Source organism: Nannospalax galili, unplaced genomic scaffold (genome assembly GCF_000622305.1).
Source record: "Nannospalax galili isolate Female #2095 unplaced genomic scaffold, S.galili_v1.0 scaffold513, whole genome shotgun sequence".
Classification (NCBI taxonomy): Eukaryota; Metazoa; Chordata; class Mammalia; order Rodentia; family Spalacidae; genus Nannospalax; species Nannospalax galili.
This window is the reverse complement of record NW_008334861.1, coordinates 736,622-758,387: the sequence shown is the minus strand read 5'-3', so window position 1 is coordinate 758,387 and position 21,766 is coordinate 736,622. Positions and strand designations below refer to the sequence as shown.

Sequence of the window (21,766 nt, the reverse complement as noted above, 5' to 3'; positions counted from 1 at the left end):
TACAGTGATTTTAAACCGGAGGGCTATTGCTCAAACAGATAGTAATAGGGCTTTTTAGAAATGCTTTTGAGGGAGCATGATGTACCTTCCATTCTCCACATCACTCCTCTGTATTTGCCTCAGTTGTTAACCATCCCATCTAGGCATTTTAGTTTGCAGCTTATGATTTAATGAGGCATGAGGCCAGATTTTTCGACAAGGGATTAAGGCTGTGACTCCTACCCAAGCTTCCCTTTTCACAGATCAGCCAACCCAACTCAGGATACATTAATGAAGACCTAGCTCATGCTTAATAAAGTGTTTCCCATCACTGCCTCCCACTTTACTCCAAAGCCCTTCTGGAAATTTCCTTTGGAGATCCAGAGCTTAATTACTGCACTATCCTGGTTCAGTGATTAAGCTGGTATACTGCCATCCTGATTTTCTCCTTTTTTCTTAGTTTAGATTAGAGAAGAAATCTAGCTATCACTGTGTGCACAAGGATGAAGAGAGAAAAGACAGGAAAGGAAAGAGAAGTGATGACAATAATGACACAGCCAGAAGAAGCAAGATGATCCTGTAACTATAGTACCCTAAATAAGGTGGCAGAAGGCAGACCAGAATCAAGTCCTTTTGAAGAAAAGACAATTGAAGAATAGTCTAGAAACAAAGGTATCTAGACACTTATAATCTGACCATAACCCTTTTATCTTTACAATAAAAAAAAAAACCCAAAAACAGATTATGCAAGGTCACAAAACTAGCCAGTACTGTTTGTACTGCTCCACAAAACTCCCTCTTCCTGGTCAAGTCCTACTTTCCAAACAATGGAAGCTATGATCAAATGTGTCATTTCTACAAATGGTCCCTAGAAATGTTTCACTATAATCTGTAACTGTATTACAGCAACCAATATAGAGATTACATTCAGATCATATTCGTAAACTTTTTTTTTTACAAAAGGGCAAGATATTTTTTCTACTGTATGTTGGCCTAGTTAAATAAAAGAAATTGAACTGGCAGGGGTAAGGTAAACAAAACTTTTATTACATTTATATATTTTTTACATCTTTATATTTTATTATTTTTTTATGTATAAGTATACTGACTGCATGTAAGTGCACCCATGTCATGCAATGCCCATGGAGGCCAGAAGAGGGCATCATATTCCCTGGAACTGGAGTTATGTATGGTTGTTAGCTGCCATGTGGGTGCTGGGAACCGAACCCAGGTCCTTTGCAAGAGCAGCCAGTGCTCTTAACCATTGAGCCATTTCTCCAGCATCCTTATTACATTTTTAAATAACATTATCAGAGTAATATTCAGGATGGCTTGGTATTTCAGTATGCATTTATGAACTTAGTTCACCTACAACTCAGTATAACATCTGTGTACCCTTTCAACTGTGACAATGTCTGGCAAATATCTGTCATTTCACACTAGTGCCTCTATAAGTTGAGCTTGCTGTAATTGCATACCACTTGTGTTAGTATTTGTCAATAAATGTGCATAAGAACTATATGAGGCCAGGTGTGGTGGTGCATCTGTGCACCCCCAAGCACTCTAGGAGGAAGAACCAGAAGGATGTATAGTTCAAGTAGAGGGGAGAGGAGGTAAGAAAAGGAGAAAGGAGAACTGTGAGAGAGGAGGACAAAAAGAAGGAAATGAGGAGGAGAGAAAACAGAGGCTGGGAGGAGAGAGAAGGGAAGGGGCAGAGGGAAAGGAAGGGGGAGAAGGGAGAGGGAGGGGAGTGAAGAACAGAGGGAGAGGAGAAAGGAGGGGGAAGGGAACGGAGGGCAGAGGGGGTGCAGACTGGAAGAGACAGAGATAGGAGAGGGGAATGGTGGGGAGATAGGAAAAGGAAAACGAAAGGGGGAAAGAGGGCTGGGAAAGGGGAGGACGGGAGGAAAGGGGAGCAGAAAGGGGGAAGACTGGGGAGATGGGAGGGAAGGAAAGGAGAGAAGGGGAAAGGAAGAAGGAAGGAAGGAAGGAAGGAAGGAAGGAAGGAAGGAAGGAAGGAGAAAGGAGGAGAGGAAAGAGGATGGGATCAGCAGAGCAAGGGAGAGGAAAGAAGGGCAGAGGACAGGAGGGGAGAAAGGAAAGGAGAAGTGGGGAGGAGAGTAGAAAGGAAGGGAAGAGCATGAGTGTGGGAGAGGAAATGGATGAGACCCTTAGTTCCTTCCTTCAGAGATTCTGATTCACTAAATTGGGATGGGGCCCAGGAAGGTACTTTTTTTTTTGGAGACAGGGTCTCACTATGTAGGCTGGGGTTGCCCTGGAACTTGGTGTATAGACCAGGCTATCTCAAACTCACAGAGAACTGCCTGCCTCTATTTCCAAGTACTGGGATTAAAGGTGTGTGCCACCACACCTAGCCCAGGAAGGTATATTTTCATAGGTACCCAAGTATATTGAAGGAGAAAAGCAAAACTTAAATGACTCTACTTTTCAATAAACTAATTTGGGTTCAAATCCCAAGTTTAATTGTGTGACCCCAAGGAAGCCATTTTACCTCTCTAGGCCTTAGTTTCTTGGATTGTTAAGTGATGATTATAATAATAACTAATTCACTGGACAATTTGAAGAGTAAATGTATGTCATGTCACCACTAGAGGGAACCCATTCATGGCGCTGAAAACCTAGTCAAGAACGCATGGCTAGGGAGGTCCTAGGCCCCAGAGGGGAACCTACTACTAGTGTTCTGTTAAGTACTACCAGTGTTCTGCTAAATGGACCATGTTGTTGAACCTCCTTCGAATACGCATGTTTTATACCCATAGATTCTGAAGACCAAGAGCCTCACCTGCTCCCTTGTCAGCACACATGAAAATCAGGTAACAGGACACTGTTGAGGGATAGACTGTCAGTATTCTAACAGCAGACCATCCGATTTCTAAGACCCCATAGGCTTTGGTAAACATAATCAACAATAGCTGTTCGCTTGAGTAAAGCAAGAGACAACACAATAGCAAATCTGAATCACAGGGGTTCTTGAGTCTTTTTCTGAACTTGTGCTATGAGCTAACAAGGGATAGAAGCTAAAACCCCTAAAGTATCAGATATGAGGAACCAGGGTCTTGATTGGAGCTCTTGAACCGTTTCTAAGATTTGATATCTTGCAGAGACCATGCTTTTCAGAGAAGTTAACCAATACCAAATGTATTTCATACATGCTTGTAAAAAATCAATCACTCATTCCTATCAGGCAAAAATGACTATGATAAACCAAAGCCACAATTCAAGCAAACAGCACAACTGAAATATAAACATGGCTTCATTTAGTGTAACCATTAATAGTTCATTGATAATTAAGCACTAGCCTTTAACCTGAACAAAGATGGAGCAGATAAGTTTTTTGCTTCTTTGTTAATTCATTCAATAAATAGCTATTAAGTATCTATTATACTCCAGAACAATGCTGGAAAAGCAGTCTGGGCTTACAAGAAACTTCAGAATCTTAACCTTATAACATGCAGATAATCCCAACCTTTAAAATAAACAAGAAAGATTTCTCACTCGAATAAGGACTGAAAAAAATGAGGCTGCACCACTTTGAATTTTCTAAGTGTTTTTGAATTGTAATATCACGTATTGATGTTGGCTATTCAACCCAATACCTAAATATAAAAACATGTGAAGGGATTGTACATCAAGACACCAGGTTTGTTTTGTTTTGTTTTGTTTTAATGTGTATGAGTGTTTTGCCTGCATGTATGTAAGCACATCAGTATTGTGCAATATCTGTGGAAGCCAGAAGAGGGCATCAGATCCCTTGGAACTGGAGTCTTGGATGGTTGTTAGCCATTATGTGGGTGTTGGGAACTGAACCTGGGTTCTCTGGAAGAGCAGTCAGTGGTCTTAACCACTGAACCATCTCTCCAGCTCCAAGATGTTTTTTTTTTTTTAACACAGAAAGGATACACATTTCTTTTTGGTTTGTTTGCCTGCTGTCTGAGAGACAGTCTCACTCTGTAACTCACCCTGGCCTTGAACTTGCTCTAGAGACAGGCTGGTCTCAAACTCTCTTGCAAGTGCTGCATTACAAAGAAGCAACATCATGCCCGGCCATGAATTTCTTATAATGAAGAACTTTACTTTTTGAAAAAAATAATCAAAATCTTAGGGCAGTTTTTCCTCTCAATTACAGAACTATGATCACAGACAGAAAACAAAGGTGAAATTTCTCCTCTAGATTTCAGACTGAACAAGAGAAAACCTCTGTCATTGCTCCCCAAAAAAAGGGCACTTAAACATCAACCTAAAACTGCAAAGCTTCTTGGCTATGTATATACTGAAAATTGAATTAAACACTCAATGCTGCTTACCTTGTAATCTCTGGACACATTTTCTGATGTCACTGAACCTGAAATCTGACTAGAGATTGTAGCAGCTATAAGCTGTTTACACCATTCAACATGTGACCCTGTAGGACTAAAAGAAATAGTGTGATTAAAGATTTTTAACCATAAGCTTCCAGTGGGAAAAATGTGTACTTGGTAGGAATATACACACTTTAAAAAAACAGGGTCTTGCCGGGCGTGGTGGCACACGCCTTTAATCCTAGCACTCGGGAGGCAGAGGCAGGCGGATCTCTGTGAGTTCAAGGCCAGCCTAGTCTACATAGTAAGTTCCAGGACAGCTGGGGCTACAGGGAGACCAAAAAAAAAAAAAACCCCCCCCCCAAAAAAAACAGGGTCTTATGTAACCCAGGCTAGTTTTAACTCACAATGCAGCCAAGGTCAGCCTTGAACACCTCATCCTCTTGCTTCAACCCCCATGTGCTGAGATTATAGATATGTAGCACCACACCAAGCTATATGCACTTTTTGGGGGGTCTTTTTGAGACAGGGTCTCCCTGTAGCCCCGGCTGTTCTGGATTCACTATGGAGATTAGGCTGGCCTCAAAGTCACAGAGATCCGCCTGCCTCAGCCTCCTGAGTGCTGGGATTAAAGGCATGCACCACCACACACGGCCATATGCATTTTTTTTAGATGAATGAACTTTGATTAAACTATTTGGTTACTTTTGTATTTAACATAAGAAGTGACATTCTCACAACAGAAAGCAAGATTAGGTTCCAGGTTAACTTCAGATGACTCAATCAAACTTTTTTAAAAAAGTTTAAGACTGTAGGTGTTAGTTAAGATGTTCTTCTCCAACATATAATAGAATTCTATTCTACCAAAATTATGTGGAAGGAAGATTCTCAATGTAGTGTATATAGAAAGTTAATTCCAAAGTGAAATATTTACCTTAAAGTATATGATTTTCGAATATTCAATCAATTTCATGTTGGCAGTTTAAAATTTTGAAAATAGTATACTATTAACTAAACCAAATAGTGTCTTAATGGAGCAAAGCTGATGGCGAGTTTGTAAAGAACAGACTAGAAAAGGCATTTTGTGTATAGTGGCATTTCTGTAAATGCTTTAACAACTCACAAAGCTTCTTGCAGTCGTTATGTCAGAGCTTCATAACTGTGAGAGACAAGAAAGAGGAACAGAGAGCAGCCAACTTGACTGGAGATGAGGAATTGGAGGTGCTGAGGCAACAATATGCCGTTAGGAAGTGGTCATCCCTCCAGGGAGCAGCACAGCCAACAGGAATCAGTTTACCAAGCTAGAGCTAAAGGCTCAGTAAGCACAGATGCTAGCCAAATGCCTTAATATGAAAACAAAACAATGCAAAGAAAACAGAACCTTCTACTTCCCTGGTGTTCTAAAGTGTTCCACACGTGTAGCCTTATCCAGCCTCACAACAAATCATTTTACAGAGCAGAGAATTGAGCTTCAATAAACCAGACAAAAGCTCAGCATGGACAGGGGAAAGTGGGTAAGAAATCCCAACCCAACCTAAGGAAATTTTGGCAACTTATGGTGTTGGGAGGGGGAGAGACAGTCTTTCAAGGATAGGACTCTCGGTAGGTTAACCAGGCTCCAGGGGATAGACCCATGGTGAAGGACATTGGGAGACAGAAATTAAACTCCATAGGCATATATATATATATATATATATATGTATTTAATATGAGCATATTAAATTGGGTGGAGGGCAATAGGGGAGGGGATCTAAATACTATCAAATTATAGTATATGAAAATCATAAAGTCAATAAAAATATATGTATTTAAAAAATTGAGTTTCGTCAGATGTGGTGACACATACCTTTAATCCTGGTACTCAGGGGGAGGCAGAGGCAGACAGATCTCTATAAGTTTGAGGTCAGCCTGATTTACATAGTGAGTTCCAGGCCAGCTGGGGCTACAGGGAGACCCTGTCTAAAAAAGAACAAAAAAAAATAAAAATTGAGCTTCTAGTTTTGTTCATGGTCACATGACTGGTAAGTGGCTGTGCTGTGCCCATCTGACGTAATGGACCACCTAGACAAACTAGGTAGAGAGAAAATTAAAACTTGCCCCTAGGAAACAGACTCTTCTCCAGATCTAGCAAAGCAGGAAAAAAAATCAAACAAGAAGGCAAAAGACACTCATGGCTGTTCACCATACAGCTAGCTTTCATTTGAAAGGCTGTTTGGGTCCTTAAAAAAAAACCACATCACCAATTAAATCCACAGGCATGTTTGGAAGACAGAAACACTTGGACAATATGTCAAGTAACCTAAATAGTACAAGAAACTTATGTCCTTTACTAGTGATTTAATCATCGCTGATTAAGGTAGCCAATCTGTACGGCTGAAATTATAAATAAAAATACTGGCTGGATAGGCAGGAATTCCTATGATATACTAGGAATCTATGGTCCTAGTAAAAGTTAAAAATTGATCATCACAGTTTCTAAGGGGAAGAGAGAAAAGAGATTTTAGCTTCCTTTTTGTAGGCTAGTGTCACCTTTATTTCCTACTCTTATGTGGTTTTACTGTTGTGGGGTTTTTTTTTTTTGAGACAAAATTCTGAGTCTGCTAGTGTAGGTTCGCCTGGAACTCACTATGTAGAACAGGCTGGCCTTGAACTTGTAGCAATCCCCCTGTGTGCTGAAATTATAGTATAAGCCACCACACCCAGTTTCCCTTTATTTTTGTTCTTTCTCCATCAGCATCCATCCCTGATTGTAAATACAAGAAAAACTAGAGGAACGCAAATGCTGACCGAATCCTTTTCCACCTTCTACCAATAAGGGCCTCTCTCTTTACTGCAATCCTCTACTTCATGGGATTCTTTGGGGAAGAGAAGAGGGTGACCTGCCTCCTCCTGTCCTCACTTGTAGATAAGTTACCCAGGGCCAGCCAGTCCCAGGATTCCCCTTGGATCCTTGCTATGTGGATCCTCCACAGGAGGACTGAGGTCTTTCCCCATCCTTACTGTTTTGAGGCACCCACAGAGATAAATAAGACAAAATAAAAAATAAAAAACAACCCACACACACAAAAAAATAGTCCTGACGACACTGTGCAAGCCTGGTTCCAATCGTGTCCATGGTTATCTCTTTCCTTTTAGAGCAGTTTTGTAAGCCCAAATATCTTTGTGGCTTAAAGTAGATTGAGCTGGGGTGGGGTTTTTTTTGTTGCTGTTGTTTGTCATCTGCAACAGGAAGTGTCCTGTACAGAGCAGTTACATAGAGAGTCAGGGGCTAGCAGACAGGTGGTCTGGGTTCAAAACCTGCTTCTGTCACCAGCTAGCTTCATGACCTTCAGCAAGCCACATCCTCTCACAGGACCACAGCTTCATCACTAAGAGAAGTGCACTACTCTGAAGAGTATGGGGCTCCAGCATTCATGAACACAGCCAACTGAGCTCATAGAGCCCAGTTTCTCTTTACCAGGGTACTACTCCAGAAAATTATGTGTGGGAGGTTGCTGAGATGACAGAACTGAGCCCTCTTCTCCCTGCTCACCCGATGGAGCGACTGCCCTCCATGCTCAATCTGTAGGCTGGGAGCTCCCACCTTGGTTTCTTCAACCTCAAATCTCTTGAGCTCAATGCCCACAGCCCTCATAGATGCCAGCATTCCTCACAGATGCCCACACTCGTCACAGGTGTCCACACCCCTCACAGATGCATATATCCATCACAGCAGAAGGCTCATCAGGTCAGACTCGTTTCTCTGCTAAGTACCTTGAAAATCCACCTTGCCAACTACTTTCCCCCGAGTCCCATCCTTCTTCTGTGTGCCCCTGCTGCCTCATGAACTGAAGTCCCCACTAGAAAAGACTCCCTGATTTAGGGCAGGGCCTCTGTCTTATCAGTTCGTCAGATGTCTATATTGCCTACATGTCTACACATTCTGCTCTGACAGGCAAAATGCCCTCCCCACTCCATATCCTCACTAATGTTCACTCCTTCCTTAATCCAAATGTCTGGCTTCCTTATGTACTGAACATACTAATAACCTCCTATACTCCCAAATCAAATCAAATTCCCCATGTCCACATAACTACAGTAGACTGGATCACTACTTAGGCTGGGCCTTCTCCAAGCCCCCTGAATCAGAATCCTCAGGAATGGGGCCTGTTCATTTGTAGTTCCTTTAAAAAAGCATCTAAAATAAGACATACCTTGGAGCGACATCTTTCAGGTCTTTTGGTGGTTCAGGCCAATGCTACAATCTGAGTATGCAGTATTTACCAATAGCCTAGCACTTATCTTCAATTTCAATTGTAAGCTGGATAGCAAAAGGAAAGTCATTGTGTGTTATTCTGTGAACGAACACGAACTACAGAGTTGTTGAATGCTTGCAGATGAGTGGAGTCCTCTAGGCTCCCAGTGGTGTCTTAGCTGTGAATATTTCTAGTGAAGCTGATGGCTTGGGTGAGAGCGCTGTTTCTTGGTCCTGTGTCTTTTGCAAGTTTCAAGTTTGGAACAGTGGCCTGACTAAGGCAGGGAGGACAGCTGAAAGTCACTGAGCTGCATCACAACAGTGTCTGTTGCCTAAGTGCTCCGTGTAAGGGAAATACACGGTCAAGGAGTGGGGAAACTGGCTGTTCCAGGCCATCTCTTATCCTTACTGGAGTGGGTGGTGCCTTACCCAGTTGGACAGGTCAGGTATGCCTAGAACTGAACTGGTAATTCTACCCCTGAAACAGGAAACACACTCACACTCCAGAAAACAACCAGTCCCTTCAAAATGAACTGAAAGTACACGATTGTGTTTTTGCCTCACGAGCAGTTTGGTCAATCCTAGTTGTCCAAATTGGGGTAGCTTTACCTCGACCTGCAGCAGATCCTCTGCCTGTACGGTCCTGTCTCCCGGTCTCCACCCACAAACCCTAACATTGAAGACTGCAAGCAGCAGCAAGAGCGATATTTGGGTCCTAAAACCACAAGAGCTGGGCAAGAAGGTGACGCTAAAAAACAAGAAGCCGGGCGACATTTCCCTTTAGAGGATTCTTGGCCCTGTCAAGACCAGAAAGGGGGTCGGTCCTCCAAAACAGCTGATGTTGGCGCGCGGTTGACAGCCTCCGGGGGCGGGGGGGGGCGGGGGGAGCTGTCAGGCTCCTGAGGCGGAAATGAGCCAGGTGAACGCTAGGGCAGCGGCCCAAGACAGGACATGGACACAGGGAGGGGCAGAGGGAGGGGCAGTGGAGGGGGCAGTGGACTGGCCGCCCGTCCCCCCGCCCCCCCCCCCCCTGCCCCCGCCTTGACCACCGGCGGCGAGCAGGGAGGGGACAGCGGCCTCGCGCCGGGCCCCGCTTACCTGTCCAGCGTCTCTATGCTGGGTTGCCGGGAGCCGGCGGAGGCGCCCCCCGCCGCCCGAGGTCTCCAGCCAACGCCCGGCCCCGGCCCCTGGCCCCCCGCGCCCTCGCAGCCCGCCGCCGCCGCCACCGGCCTGTCCATAGCGTGCGGAGCGCCGGCGTCTCGGGAGAGCTGCGGTGGGCAGTGCCCGGCGCCCGGCCACGCCCCGCCTGTCACCTTGCTCCGCAGCTGGTCCGCCCACGTCAGGCGGCAGCCGCCATTAGCTGTCACCTGGCGGCCAGGCCCTACCCACAAGGCCGCGCGCGGGCGGGGGGCGGGTCCTGGAGCCAGGCGGGGGGCGGGGGATTGGGGGGGGAGGCCGGGTTCGCAGCAGCCGCCCGCCCACCTGCCTGCCCCCAGATCTGACTTCAGCAGGCCTGGCTTCGGAGATCTGGATGTTACAGACCCTACGGCTTCGGAAACTACCCAGGGATCACGTATGACGTCTTTTGCCCCACAAACTGAGTGAGCTGGAGACCTAGGGAGGGTTAAGAAAAAAGTGGGGGGAAGTCCTCGAATTAAAAAACAAATTTTCCTGTCAATTTTGATTCCCTGGAAAGTTTCTGTCCCCTGTGGGGACAACGCAGGGTCCTTGCAAGCCACTGGTCTTGACGTCTCGAAGCATAAACAATCCCATGCCTTAGAACAACTCCGCCCCACCTGGTTCTTCTTGTTACCCCACCCTCCCTCCTCCCCCACTCCACAAATCCACCTCCCTGCCATCTGTAGGGTAACCACGTGTTCCAATGCCGCCTTCAGAACTTCCGCCCTTGGTTTAAGTGTAACATGTAACTTCTGTTATTGCAAATCTTCACTATGAAAATCTAGCGAAAATCTGATGAAAAAGATATCTAGGGCATTTGCTTCCTAGCTGGGCTAGACGTGCTGTCTAGCTCTTTCTGCTTGGGTTCCATTATCCAGGACTTACCCCTCTCTTGCCTCCCTCTTGATTTGGTTGCACATTCCTACAGGATCAAGAGCCTTTTGCTTGTGATTACGCTGGACAGACGTCAGCAGAAGACCTCTGACTCAGATCTAAGGACATACAAAGGGAACACTTGGCTCCTTAATGAAAAACAGACCTGTACAGAGAGTAACCCATGCGTCTCCCAGGCTCATCCTATCTACAGGATAGGACAAACTGAATGAAGGTTCAGGATGCGATGCATAGAGCTCTAGCAACCATTTTGCATCCAAGAGCTGGTAAACTGGGGTAAAAGGATCATACAGTAAGGCACGCTTAGGAACAAGGAAGGGAAATCTTCAGACACAGTGGAAAACTACCTTTTGGAAGCATCTAGTTTCCAATTTTTGTTTTCTGATACACAGTCTCACTATGTAGCCCTAGCTTGTCTGGAACTCCCAGTGTAGACCTAACTGGTGTCAAACTTGCTGCAATCTTCCTCCCTCGGTCGGCAAAGTGCTGGAACTACCGGCTTGCACCTCTACACCCAGCCAAAACATTTAACTCATTGTTAGGTATTGCATGGTCACATCCCCCTCAAATGCACAGGTTGCAGCCCTAACTTCTTGTGTGCTGCTGTATGATGATGGGGACCTTGAGTGCTAATTAGGTCCCTGAGGGCAAGGCTCTGATCAGAATGGATTAGGGACATCATAGAAAGGAAACCAGATGCTTGATCCTGTACTCTTACATCCATACACCAAGAAAACAGGAAGCTCATGGAGGAGTGTCCTAGTTAGCTTTAACTGTCAGCCTAGACTCACCTAAGAAGAGAGTCTCAATTGAGGGATTTCCCAGATCAGATTGGCTGGTGGGTATGTCTGTGAGGGATTTTCTTGATTGCTAATTAACGTAGGGGGGCCAAGCACACTGTGGGCAGCACCATTCCCTGGGCTGGTGGTCCAGGGCTATATGACAAAGCTAGATAAACATGACCCCATGAGTGAGCCACCAAGCAGCTGTTCCTCCTCCATGCTATACTTTTCTTACTTATGACTGAGTTCCCCAGTCAGAAGTAATTCTACGTTAAATAGCAACCAGGCCTGCCTTCAGGTTCCTGCCTGGACATCCCTCAATGATGGGCTGTGGCCTGGACATGTAACCAAATAACACCCCCCTACCCCCCTACCCCAGCCTAAGTTCATTTTAATCGTACTGTTTTATCACAGCAACAGAAATCAAACCAGACTAAGGGGCTAAGCATATAGTTCAGTCAGAGAGCTAGTGTTCAGTACACATGGGGCTGCTAAAAGCCATGTGAGGACATGGAGGACACAGCAGAAGGCAGCCATCTGTAAGCTGGGAAGAAAGCCCTCACAAAAAACCAAGTCAGAATCTTCATCTTTGAATTTCCCATTCGGAACTATAAGAAAATCAATGCCTGTTGTTTAAGGACCCCCTGCCTCCTGTCTATAGCATTTTATAATGGCAGTTCAAGGAAATAAATCACTCATTATATTAGCATATATTAATTGTACAAAATAATGGGTTTCATTATGGCATTCTTATTATGCATATAATGTACTTTGATCATATTCATTCCTTCTGCTGCTTTCTTATTCCTCTTCCCTCTGTTCCCCTTCCCCCTTCCCCATCTCTAAGACCACCCCTTTTTCTCTGTTTCTCCCCTATCTTAAATCCCACATATGGAGATATTTGTCTGTGTAAAAGTGTCTTATTTCACGTAATATGATGAGCTCCAGTTCTCCATTTCTACTCATTTTCCTGAAAAATGACATAATTCCATTCTTTATGACTAACTAAAACTCCATTGTGTATGTATGGAACATTTTCTTCATCCATTCGTCTGTTGATGGACAGCTAGGCTAATTCCACAACTTGGCTGTTGAGGATAGTGAAATTATAAACACAGCGATGCAGGTGCCTCTATAGCAAGCTGACTTTGTTTCTTCTAAGTCTATTCACAGGAATGGTATAGTTGGGTCATATGGTAGTTCTATTTTCAGTTTTTTGAGGCACCTCCATAGTGATTTCCATAGTTGCTGTGCCACTTTACACAGCAGTATGTAAGGGCTTCTATTTCCCCGCAACTTTGCCAGCATTTGATGTCATTTGTTTTCTAGATGACAACCATTCCGACTGGAGTGAGATAGACTCTCAAAGTAGTTTTAATTTGCATTTCTCAAATATCTAAGGATACTGAACACTTTCAAGAATTTACTGATCATTTGCATCTCTCTATTTGTTGATTAGATGATTGTGTTTTTCAGTGTTTATTTTTTCAAGTTCTTTACAGATTTTAGATATTAATCCCCTGTAATTGTATAGTTGGAAAATCATTCTCCAAATCTGTAGACCATCTTTTCACTCTGTTGATTGTTTCCTTTGCATTGAAGAAGTGATTTGATTTCATGCAATCCAAATTGTCAATTCTTGTTCTTTTCCCCTGAGTTATTGGAGTAAGTTTCAGAAAGACCTTGCCTAGGACCAGGCATTAAAGTTCTTCCAATCTTTTCCTCTTGAAATTTCAAAGGTTCAGGTCTTACATTCAGAAGACAGCCCCCTTTAAGTCACATTATTTTGTAACATGTAACTGCAAGCATCCTGACTGTCTTGACATTTGTCAGAAAGAAAACTGTGCCATTTTAAACATATTGAAAATACTATATACTTCACAGAGGATTAGGCCAAAGAAGAATTTATTGTGAAACCATCAGACTTTCAATTTATTTAAGCACATGTGGGACACAAGGGACAGAGATGAGGCTAACATATGCCAGACTAAGAAGTTCCCAGTTAAGTGGACGAGAGAGATGATGATATTACAGGATGTCAAGGGCCACAATGAGATCAATCAAACTGGCTAGAAGAAAGCCTGAGACAATCCAAGGAAGAAGAGAATGTCAGGAAGGGTTTCTTTAAAAGGTGACACAGAGCTGAATTCTAAAGTATGACTACGGCCTTCACCATGTGAAGAAGCCAAGTCCTTCCAAGCAGAAGGAACATTAATGGACACGGGAGTGGAGTAATTGAATCAGCTTATGTGCAAATGAAACTCCAAGAACTTCATGTTGCTAAAACATAAGTTCAGACAAGTGAGGGGGGTCTTTCAGAGGCCAAGGGAATCTAGAAGGCTTGGCTAAATGTGGGTATTGTTCTCTAGCCCAGAAAATGGCTTATTGAATGTTAGTGTGGATGAATTAATGTCACAGTTATGGGAGTGAGAAATATATGAACGGGTGAATTTCACCCTCTTTTATCTCTGTCTTGCTTTTGATGGAGACCTCTAAATCTTGGACTTCACATAATCATGACTCTATACATTTCTATTAATTATAAACTATCTAGTTTATAGTATTCTATTTTCATGGTACAAAAATGAACCAAAACAATGATCTAGGTGCACACTTCAGGCATGTTTAGACAGGAGTTTCAGCAGCGTGAAAGTACACTGTGATAATTCTAGAGGCTCTGCTTGCTTCAACCTGCCAAGGAGACCCCACAGATACACAACACATTTTGCCTCATTCAGTAAACACTTCCCTAAGTTCCCCCAAGGTAAATTCCTTTAAAGCAGCCATATTTAAAAGGGATTGAGCTAAGCATGGCTGTGCATACCTTTAATCCCAGCACTCAGGAGGCAGAGGCAGGTGGATCTCACAGAGATTGAGGCCAGCTTGGTAGTGAGTTCCAGGCTGGCTGGGGCTACAGGGAGACCCTGTCTCCAAAAAAGACCAAAAAATAAAAAATAAAAGAAAGGGGATGAGGTATTTTGAGTCTTCTAATAATTGAGTTCCCAATTTCTCTTACTCTTTTGCTGGCTGCTCCTAGGGTCTTACATTGGCATCTAAATGCCTGTTCTCTATGATGCATGTGCTTGCTTGTTTGTATATTCTTTACCCTGTCAATAGGACAGGAAAGCTAGGCAGCTCGGGGAGAGAGAAATGTCCATCCTCCAGTTGAGATAAAGCTGCGGCAAACCTTCCACCAATGGATAGTACTTTTGCTTGGAGATATTTCTGGGTCTAGTTCACAGGGTTTTTTTTCTCCTACCCCTGCCAGATCAACAAGAGGAGCATCCTCAGACCTTCACTGTGAGAATCTTGTTGTTACTCAAAATAAAGTTCACAAAAGTTTGGTCTGCTGAGGTGTTTGTTATTCTCATCAAAATTGCCATTCAAAGATTTTGCCATCTGAACATGGTGGCTCATGCCTGTAACCCCAGCACTAGGGAGAGTTCTTTGCCGTACTTTATTCTACAGAGTTTTGCTTTGCAATCTCAGTTCTTGAATAGGTATAAGAGAAGTAATAAGCTTTTAGTTTTCTAGGCATTTTCTTATTGTAAAAATGGAAGTGTCAAGTGCCAAGATTTTACATTCAGAGCTGAATCTGCAAGCCATATATATTAGTTTTAATGATGGCTTTAGGTTTTTGATTTTTTTAAATTTTATGTGTATGAATGTATTGCCTGCATGTATGTGAGTGCGCCCATGTCACACAATGCCATGGAGGTCAGAAAAGGGCTTCAGATTCCCCTGGAACTGAAGTTAAGGACAGTTCGTAGCCGCCATGTGGGTGCTGGGAATCGAACCTGGGTCCTCTGCAAGAACAGTCAGTGCTCTTAAGTGCTGAGCCATCTCTCCAGCCCTGATGGCTTTAGGTTTTATATTAACTTAGCAAGGTAATTCCAACTGTGTTAGATTATTTTTCCTGAAACAAAATACTTAAGGAAAAAGAAACTTAAAAGATAAATGGTTTATTTACATTCATGGTTTCAGGTGATTCAGTTAATAGTCACATGCCTCTATTGTTTCTGGACCTGAGGTAGGCAGGACATTTTGAGGGGGCATTATGTGGTGGAGAAAAACTGCTCATGTCATGGTGGCCAGGAAAGAAACAAGGAGATAAAGAGGATGAAGAGCAGAGGGAGAGGAGGGGGAGGGGAGAAAGGCACATAGACAAAATATACTCTCGAAAGGCATACCCACAGTGACCTCGTTTCTCCGACTGGTCTCCTCTTCTTAAAGCTCCTAAAGGATCATTTAGCTAAGCATCCATGAGACAATCCATCCATTGTTGTGCTTAGAGCACTCAGATAAATCAGTTCCCAAAGACCTCACCTCTGAACACTGCTGCACTGGGAACTTAGCCTTCAACACATGAGTTTGTGTAGCACATTTCACTTCCGAACTATCTACAGCACACACACACAGACACACACACACACACACACACACACACACACACACACACACCTTACCTCACCTCAAAAGGGATAACAGATTGTTTATTCTGGAGCCAAATATGGGTGACCATGGTATGATCCAGTGTGGAATCACTTTCATACAGTTTTTATAGTAACAGAACAGATAAAGTCATATATCAAGATGCCTCTAAAATACATTGGTGAAAACATTAGGTAGGTGGGTTGAAGCAAAGTGTGAACAACTCTGTTATAGGCCTCAGAGGCTATCGGACAGTATTTTTAGGTTTTGGTTGACTGGAAAACTAGCACTGTACATTCCAGAGGAAAACTATACTCTATACAAGCCAAATTATTTTCCTAATGGTCACAAAGGTCAGGTACAGAGGCAGGCAATCAATGCCTATTCAGAAGGCTAAGATGTTCCAAGATAATTTGACTCTACCTGCAACATTCCAAACTCTCTGTAATCACTGAAGTTATAATCATTTAATCAGCCTTGCAGGTAGTTCAGTCAAAGGCACAGCTTCTTTCCAGGAACTTTTGCTCACAAAACCATAACATTCAGTTATCCTTTTTTTTCATTAAAGGATTGTGCTCTTTAAGACATTATTGTGGCCTCAGCTAATTGACCTAAACATAGCCTCCATGTGGTTGATTGTTAACTGCTTACTAACCCTCCAGGAGGAGTGAGTCTTCTTGCACCCTTCCCTGCTGATAACTGTTAACTACCCATATATCCTCAGGGAGAGGAGTGCCTGCTTCCCTTTAGCAATCTGAGGACATTAACTCACAGCCCATTACTACCAAGGTAAAATTCGTACACACCCCGTTGCTTTGAACACAATCCATACAAACATATTTTACTCATTTAGAACCTATCTATTTTGAGTACTGACAAAAATGTACACAATATCTGCTAACCACAGAGATAATGAGTTTTAAAAGGTCACAAACTGCTGCCATTATTAGGAAATCTCTTGCCTTCCTGAAGATTCTAATGCTGCAGAGAAGTATCTCCTGGGCATATAAACCCTCTTCCTGATTACCCATTTGGTGGCATTATTCATTTTTCTGTATTGGTCACTCTGACCATATATCTGATAAGAATCAACTTAGGGGGATAAGGATTTTCTTTGGTTCACAGTTCATCATGGCTTTGGCAAGGCATGATAGCAGGGTTGTGAGGCAACTGTTTACAACGGATCTATAGTCTGGAAGCAGAAAAATCAATGCTGGTGCTCAGCTCAGCTCATTTTCTCTTTTTTATTCAGTTTGGGGCCCCAACACATGGAATGATGCCACCTGCATTTAGGATGGGTCCTCCCTCCTTAGTCTTCTCTAGAAGGGCCCTCTATAGTGTGAGATTTTCATGGGGAGACCAACAAATGTTTACTCCAGACAGCACTAAAGACATAATGAAAAATTTCACTCAAGTCTAGCTTACGGAAGCTTATTGAGTGTAATTCCGTTTCATTACTGGAGTGTGGAAGAGCTATTACACAAGCATGGGCAACCTAGTGACAACGGCAACACGGCAAAAGTATCTCTTATTTTCTCCTGGCAATTGTTAACTGTCTGTGTGTCCACAGTGAGGGGAATGCCTCATGAGCCTCCCACCTCTAGCAAATGTTAACTGCCTGCACTTCTTCATGGACGGACAGGGCCTTATGTGCCCCCTCCGCCTCAACTTCACATAATGGGCCAAATCTTGTACAGTCGCTTCAGAGTTCAAGAATACAATGGCCACGTCATGCCTGGAAGACAGCATTCCACAGCACTCTACCTCTTCCTCCCGCTCTTAAATACTTTCAATCTTCACTTCCAGGACGTTCTCTGAGCCTTGGAAGGTGTGATATAGGTGTTTTATTTAGGACACTTACTGTCAGTACTTTGAACACTTATGAGTCTCTGTAGTAACCTCTGCTCACTGCAGAAAGAAGCTTCTCTGACCAAAGTTCACAGCAGCAAAAATATATGAGCATAAAGATAGACATGTAGAACAAATTCTGATTGGGCACATCATGTCCATCTAGCAAAACAGGAACAAACAGTGCCTTTACGACTAGGGCCCATTCTCCATCAACTATAGGCTTTTGACTGACCTTCTTACAGTACCAGATGTGAATTCCCTCCTATGTAACAGGTCTTAAATTCTATCATAAAACAATCGGTTGTGCCAATAATAATCATGTCACTATTGGGCCAGCCAACAGGTGCATCTTGCTTATCATGTTGGTAGTATAGCATGCAGAGTCTATGGCTGAATGGGACTGTTGATGACTTTTGTCCCCCAGCAGCTTGCATAACACCTAGCATTATGAAAGCTTGCCAGCAAAGAGATAGCTTCCAGCTCAACCCTAGCCTGGTTTCTCCGTATCCTGAAGCAATACATGTGGTGTCTTCAGCAACAGGGTCTTATCATCTCGTTCTGATGGGTAGCCAACAGCAATGACAACAGGCTGCATTGATCTGGAGGCCTCAGGGACCTCCCTGGCCAATAATTCATAGGGATGTAGCCCATCCATGGCACCGAGATTTTCATGTCATAATCTTATGGTTTCTGAAAGAATTTCTTCCACTCATGTGTTGTTTGAAACTCTTTAACCATTGTTTTGAGAGTTAGAGACACAGACTGTTTCAGGGTTTTTCCAGTCACCTTGTTGGGTATCACAGCTCAGGCCTTGCACCTGTGTAAACTGATTTCCCATTTTGTACCTTTAGGTGTGCTTGTACATCTTTCAGCGGCTTTTTAAAAATCTGTAAATCAATGTGAGATTAGCATTATATCATTTATGAAATAAAACTTTTTTTGGAACAGTGGGAAAGATCATTGAAGGCCAGTTAATCTCAGGACTCAGCAGCTAAGGGACTCTAAAGAAAAATGATAGTTATTCCTAAGAGAAAGAAACTTCTCAGGCAGTTAGGTGGGGACCTAAAAAAACACAATTCTGTCCTGGCCAGAAGTCAACAGTGTCCTTCCTTCAATCAGCAGTTTTGTCCTGGCCAGAGACCAGAAATGCAAGAAATGTTTTGGCCAGGGGTACCAGTTCATGTCCTTGGTTTTGCTTTGCTTTTAAAATATTTCTTTTTCTTTTGCACAGCGACCTAGTGAGCAGAGCTGCCTGGAACCTATGTGTGGTTGGATAGTTCATTGGTTCTTGAACATGTGTGCCAGAACCCCAGTTCAGTCAGAGGAATGGAGAGGGGCATGGACACCTTGTGGGGATGTGTGGTTGGACCAGGTAGACCAACCAGGCCACCTGCTCATATCTCAGTGCAGTCATTTCAAAGCCATTTAACCCCTAGACAGAAGTCTCTTGTTAATCTCCTTTCAGGGTTCCCTCTTGCTATACCAGAGCTCTGCTTGCTTTTTGTCTAAAAGAAAAGTCCTTAAACTCACCCTGCATTGTCTACACAACTCTTTGAGTTCATGAGACCTGGAGCCACTGACTCAGCAGAGGTTCTGGTGAATTGTGAACATCCAGAACTCTAGTCCCAGGGTTAAGCACATGTGCATAGAGGAAGCATCTGTGAGTTCAAGGGGCTCAACTCCCTCCACTTTCATTTGGTGCTTTGGCTGAGAAAAGAGAATGTAAACGGGGTGAGAATACAGAGCACATATCCATTTCTTTCCTGAATTAACTTTACCATCCTTTCCACTTCTCTGCAAAGCATCCTCCCCTATCTTGACCCTCGCTTTCACTTTCCATCTGCTGTGGCATCATCTGGCTGAAGAAACAAAGGGCTTTGTGATACCATCTCCTTCTGAGTCCTTTTAGACATTTTTGTTTTCTGTGTCCCCATATTCTCTAGATTACAGAGGCTTAAATCCAAGACGCATTTGGTAAATCACAATGTGACTCTCCTGGTCCCGGCAGCCTGACTGATAGCCCTCTTTGATTGGTGACTTCACCGTAAGTACTAGCATGCTCCTCTCCTCATCCGGTGCACGTGTATAGTATAGATTGGCCAGATTATGAACTTGAGGGAAAAACAAAGGCGTTCAGAGAGGGGCCAGAGTAGAAAATTGGAGGGTCAATCTACAAGGGGGGCAAGAACCTCTATGATTCATATAGTTAGCAGAAACTGGCTGACTTCCTTGACATACAAGCCTCAATATTTGCTACAGAAGTGTTTTTAGATTAATTAATTAGTTAATTTCTCTATTTATTGAGATAGTAGCCGTACCTGGCATGGAACACACAGAAATCTGCCTGTGCCACCACACCTGGAACCATGAGTTTTTTAAATTGGTGATAGGTCCAGCAAAGACAGGTTACAGTTACCTAAACAAAATGCAGGAAAAATTCATCAAGAACATGGGATATTAGGGCCATGTCAATGAGTTAGGCTAATCCAATAGGTCCACCTCTCCTCATGGTCACTCATGAGAGAAGACAGGGCAGATGTTAGGGCCATGTCAGTGACAGCAACTAATTCCATAAGTTCACCTCTCCACATGGTCCATCATGAAGAGAACAGGAGAATCCCAGGAGAATGCTGTGCTGGGAGGATAAGAGATAATGGGATACTTCCCGACATGTTTCTTTTTGTCTTACAGACAGGGAACAAGGCACCTGTAGAATGAATTATAATGTGTTATAGTTCGTTTGAATCTGTTTGACCACCAAACATTTAAAAAGAATCACCTGACATTTTCTTTGCACTTAAGCCTATTCTGACTATAAACCAGAGGATGGAGAAAAATGGCCTTCAGAGGGAAGTGTTATTCATAATAATAATTAGATTTGTTTTGAAAGAGAAAAAAAAATTAAGTGGTTGAAGATATCCTATGTCCAGGCCTTCTTTGTTCCAAGAGGCAACCCAGACTTCCAGAAGGGTCCAGAGGACTGCAGTATCAACTCAACAGTCCTGGCAGTCCTCAGCCAAAGAACCTCCCAAATTGCTAACAGCTCTGTATTAGTTAACTTTTCTGTTGCTGTGATAAACAGCACAACCAAGGCAACTTATATAAGGAAGAGTGCATGGTATAGAAAGAAGGGCTTATGGTTCCAGAGGGTATAGGTCCATCATGGTGGAGGAGGCATGACAGGAGCCAGCCAGAGGCAGAAAGCTGAGCACTCACACCTTTAAGCATATACAAGAAGTAGAGAGAGCCTAACTGGAAGTAGACAAGGCTATACACTCTCAAAGACCACCCCCAGTGACGTGCTTCCTCCAGCATGGCCACACCTCCTAAAGGTTCCATGACCTTCCCCAACATCACAACTGGGGACCAAGTGTTCAGATATTTCGAGCTTATGGGGGACATTTTCATTCAAATCACCACACTGCTCTTCACCAATGCAGCCACCCTGAGGGGACAAAAAGGTTTCTCATTCTTCTTTCCCAAAAATCTAGAACTAGCCAAAGTCCCCAGCCCTCCTTCTCAGACTGGGAAACCCATCCAAGTACATGTCCCCCTTTTTTTTTTACAATATTTGAAATACATAAAACTTGATCTTATAATATTTTCAAATGACCTCAAAAGTACAAGGCTTAACGAGGCCTTGGGTTTAACCTGGAAGGATTTAATGTTACTCTTGGGATATGAGCACACTCTAGACAACCTTCTTAAAGAAGCTATTAAGGTCTTTTACAAGCAAGACCAGGGGGAAATTAAAGAAAGGGACAAACAAAACAAGAGGAAAATGATTGCCTTTGTGGCTGTGCTATGACAAGAACCTAACCTGGGTCCAAGTCTTGAGGGGAAAAGAAAAACTGCTTTCGCCTGCTTTAGTTGTGAGCAGAGGTACCATCTCAAATGGGAATGGCCCAAGAGAGAAAAAAGCCCTCTAAGCCATGTTACATCTGTTGGAAATGTAAGACCATAATATTTCTAAATATGTCTTTTCTGTCAAACACTATAAAATTCTGATTTAGGACAAGGAATTGAAATTGTTTAATCTCCTCACACACCCATTATTGCATTAATTACTTTTCTGTTGCTGTGATAGAAACACTGAC

The 21,766-nt window shown here is 43.3% G+C and overlaps 1 protein-coding gene across 5 annotated transcripts in view; it reads right to left on the bottom strand.

The window, feature by feature from the left end:
• The window catches only part of Mtmr1 (myotubularin related protein 1), a 76,125-nt gene extending 66,201 nt beyond the window's left edge, over positions 1-9,924 (bottom strand). For all 5 annotated transcript variants that reach the window (XM_017797244.2, XM_017797246.2, XM_017797245.2 and 2 more), the window contains exons 1-2: positions 9,631-9,924; positions 4,305-4,410 (exon numbers count right to left, since the gene is read on the bottom strand). In XM_017797244.2, coding sequence (XP_017652733.1) covers positions 4,305-4,410; positions 9,631-9,770 — 246 coding nt within the window. In that variant the 5' untranslated portion in view covers positions 9,771-9,924. The remainder of the gene's footprint in view (positions 1-4,304; positions 4,411-9,630) is intronic.
• Positions 9,925-21,766: the final 11,842 nt, after the last annotated feature.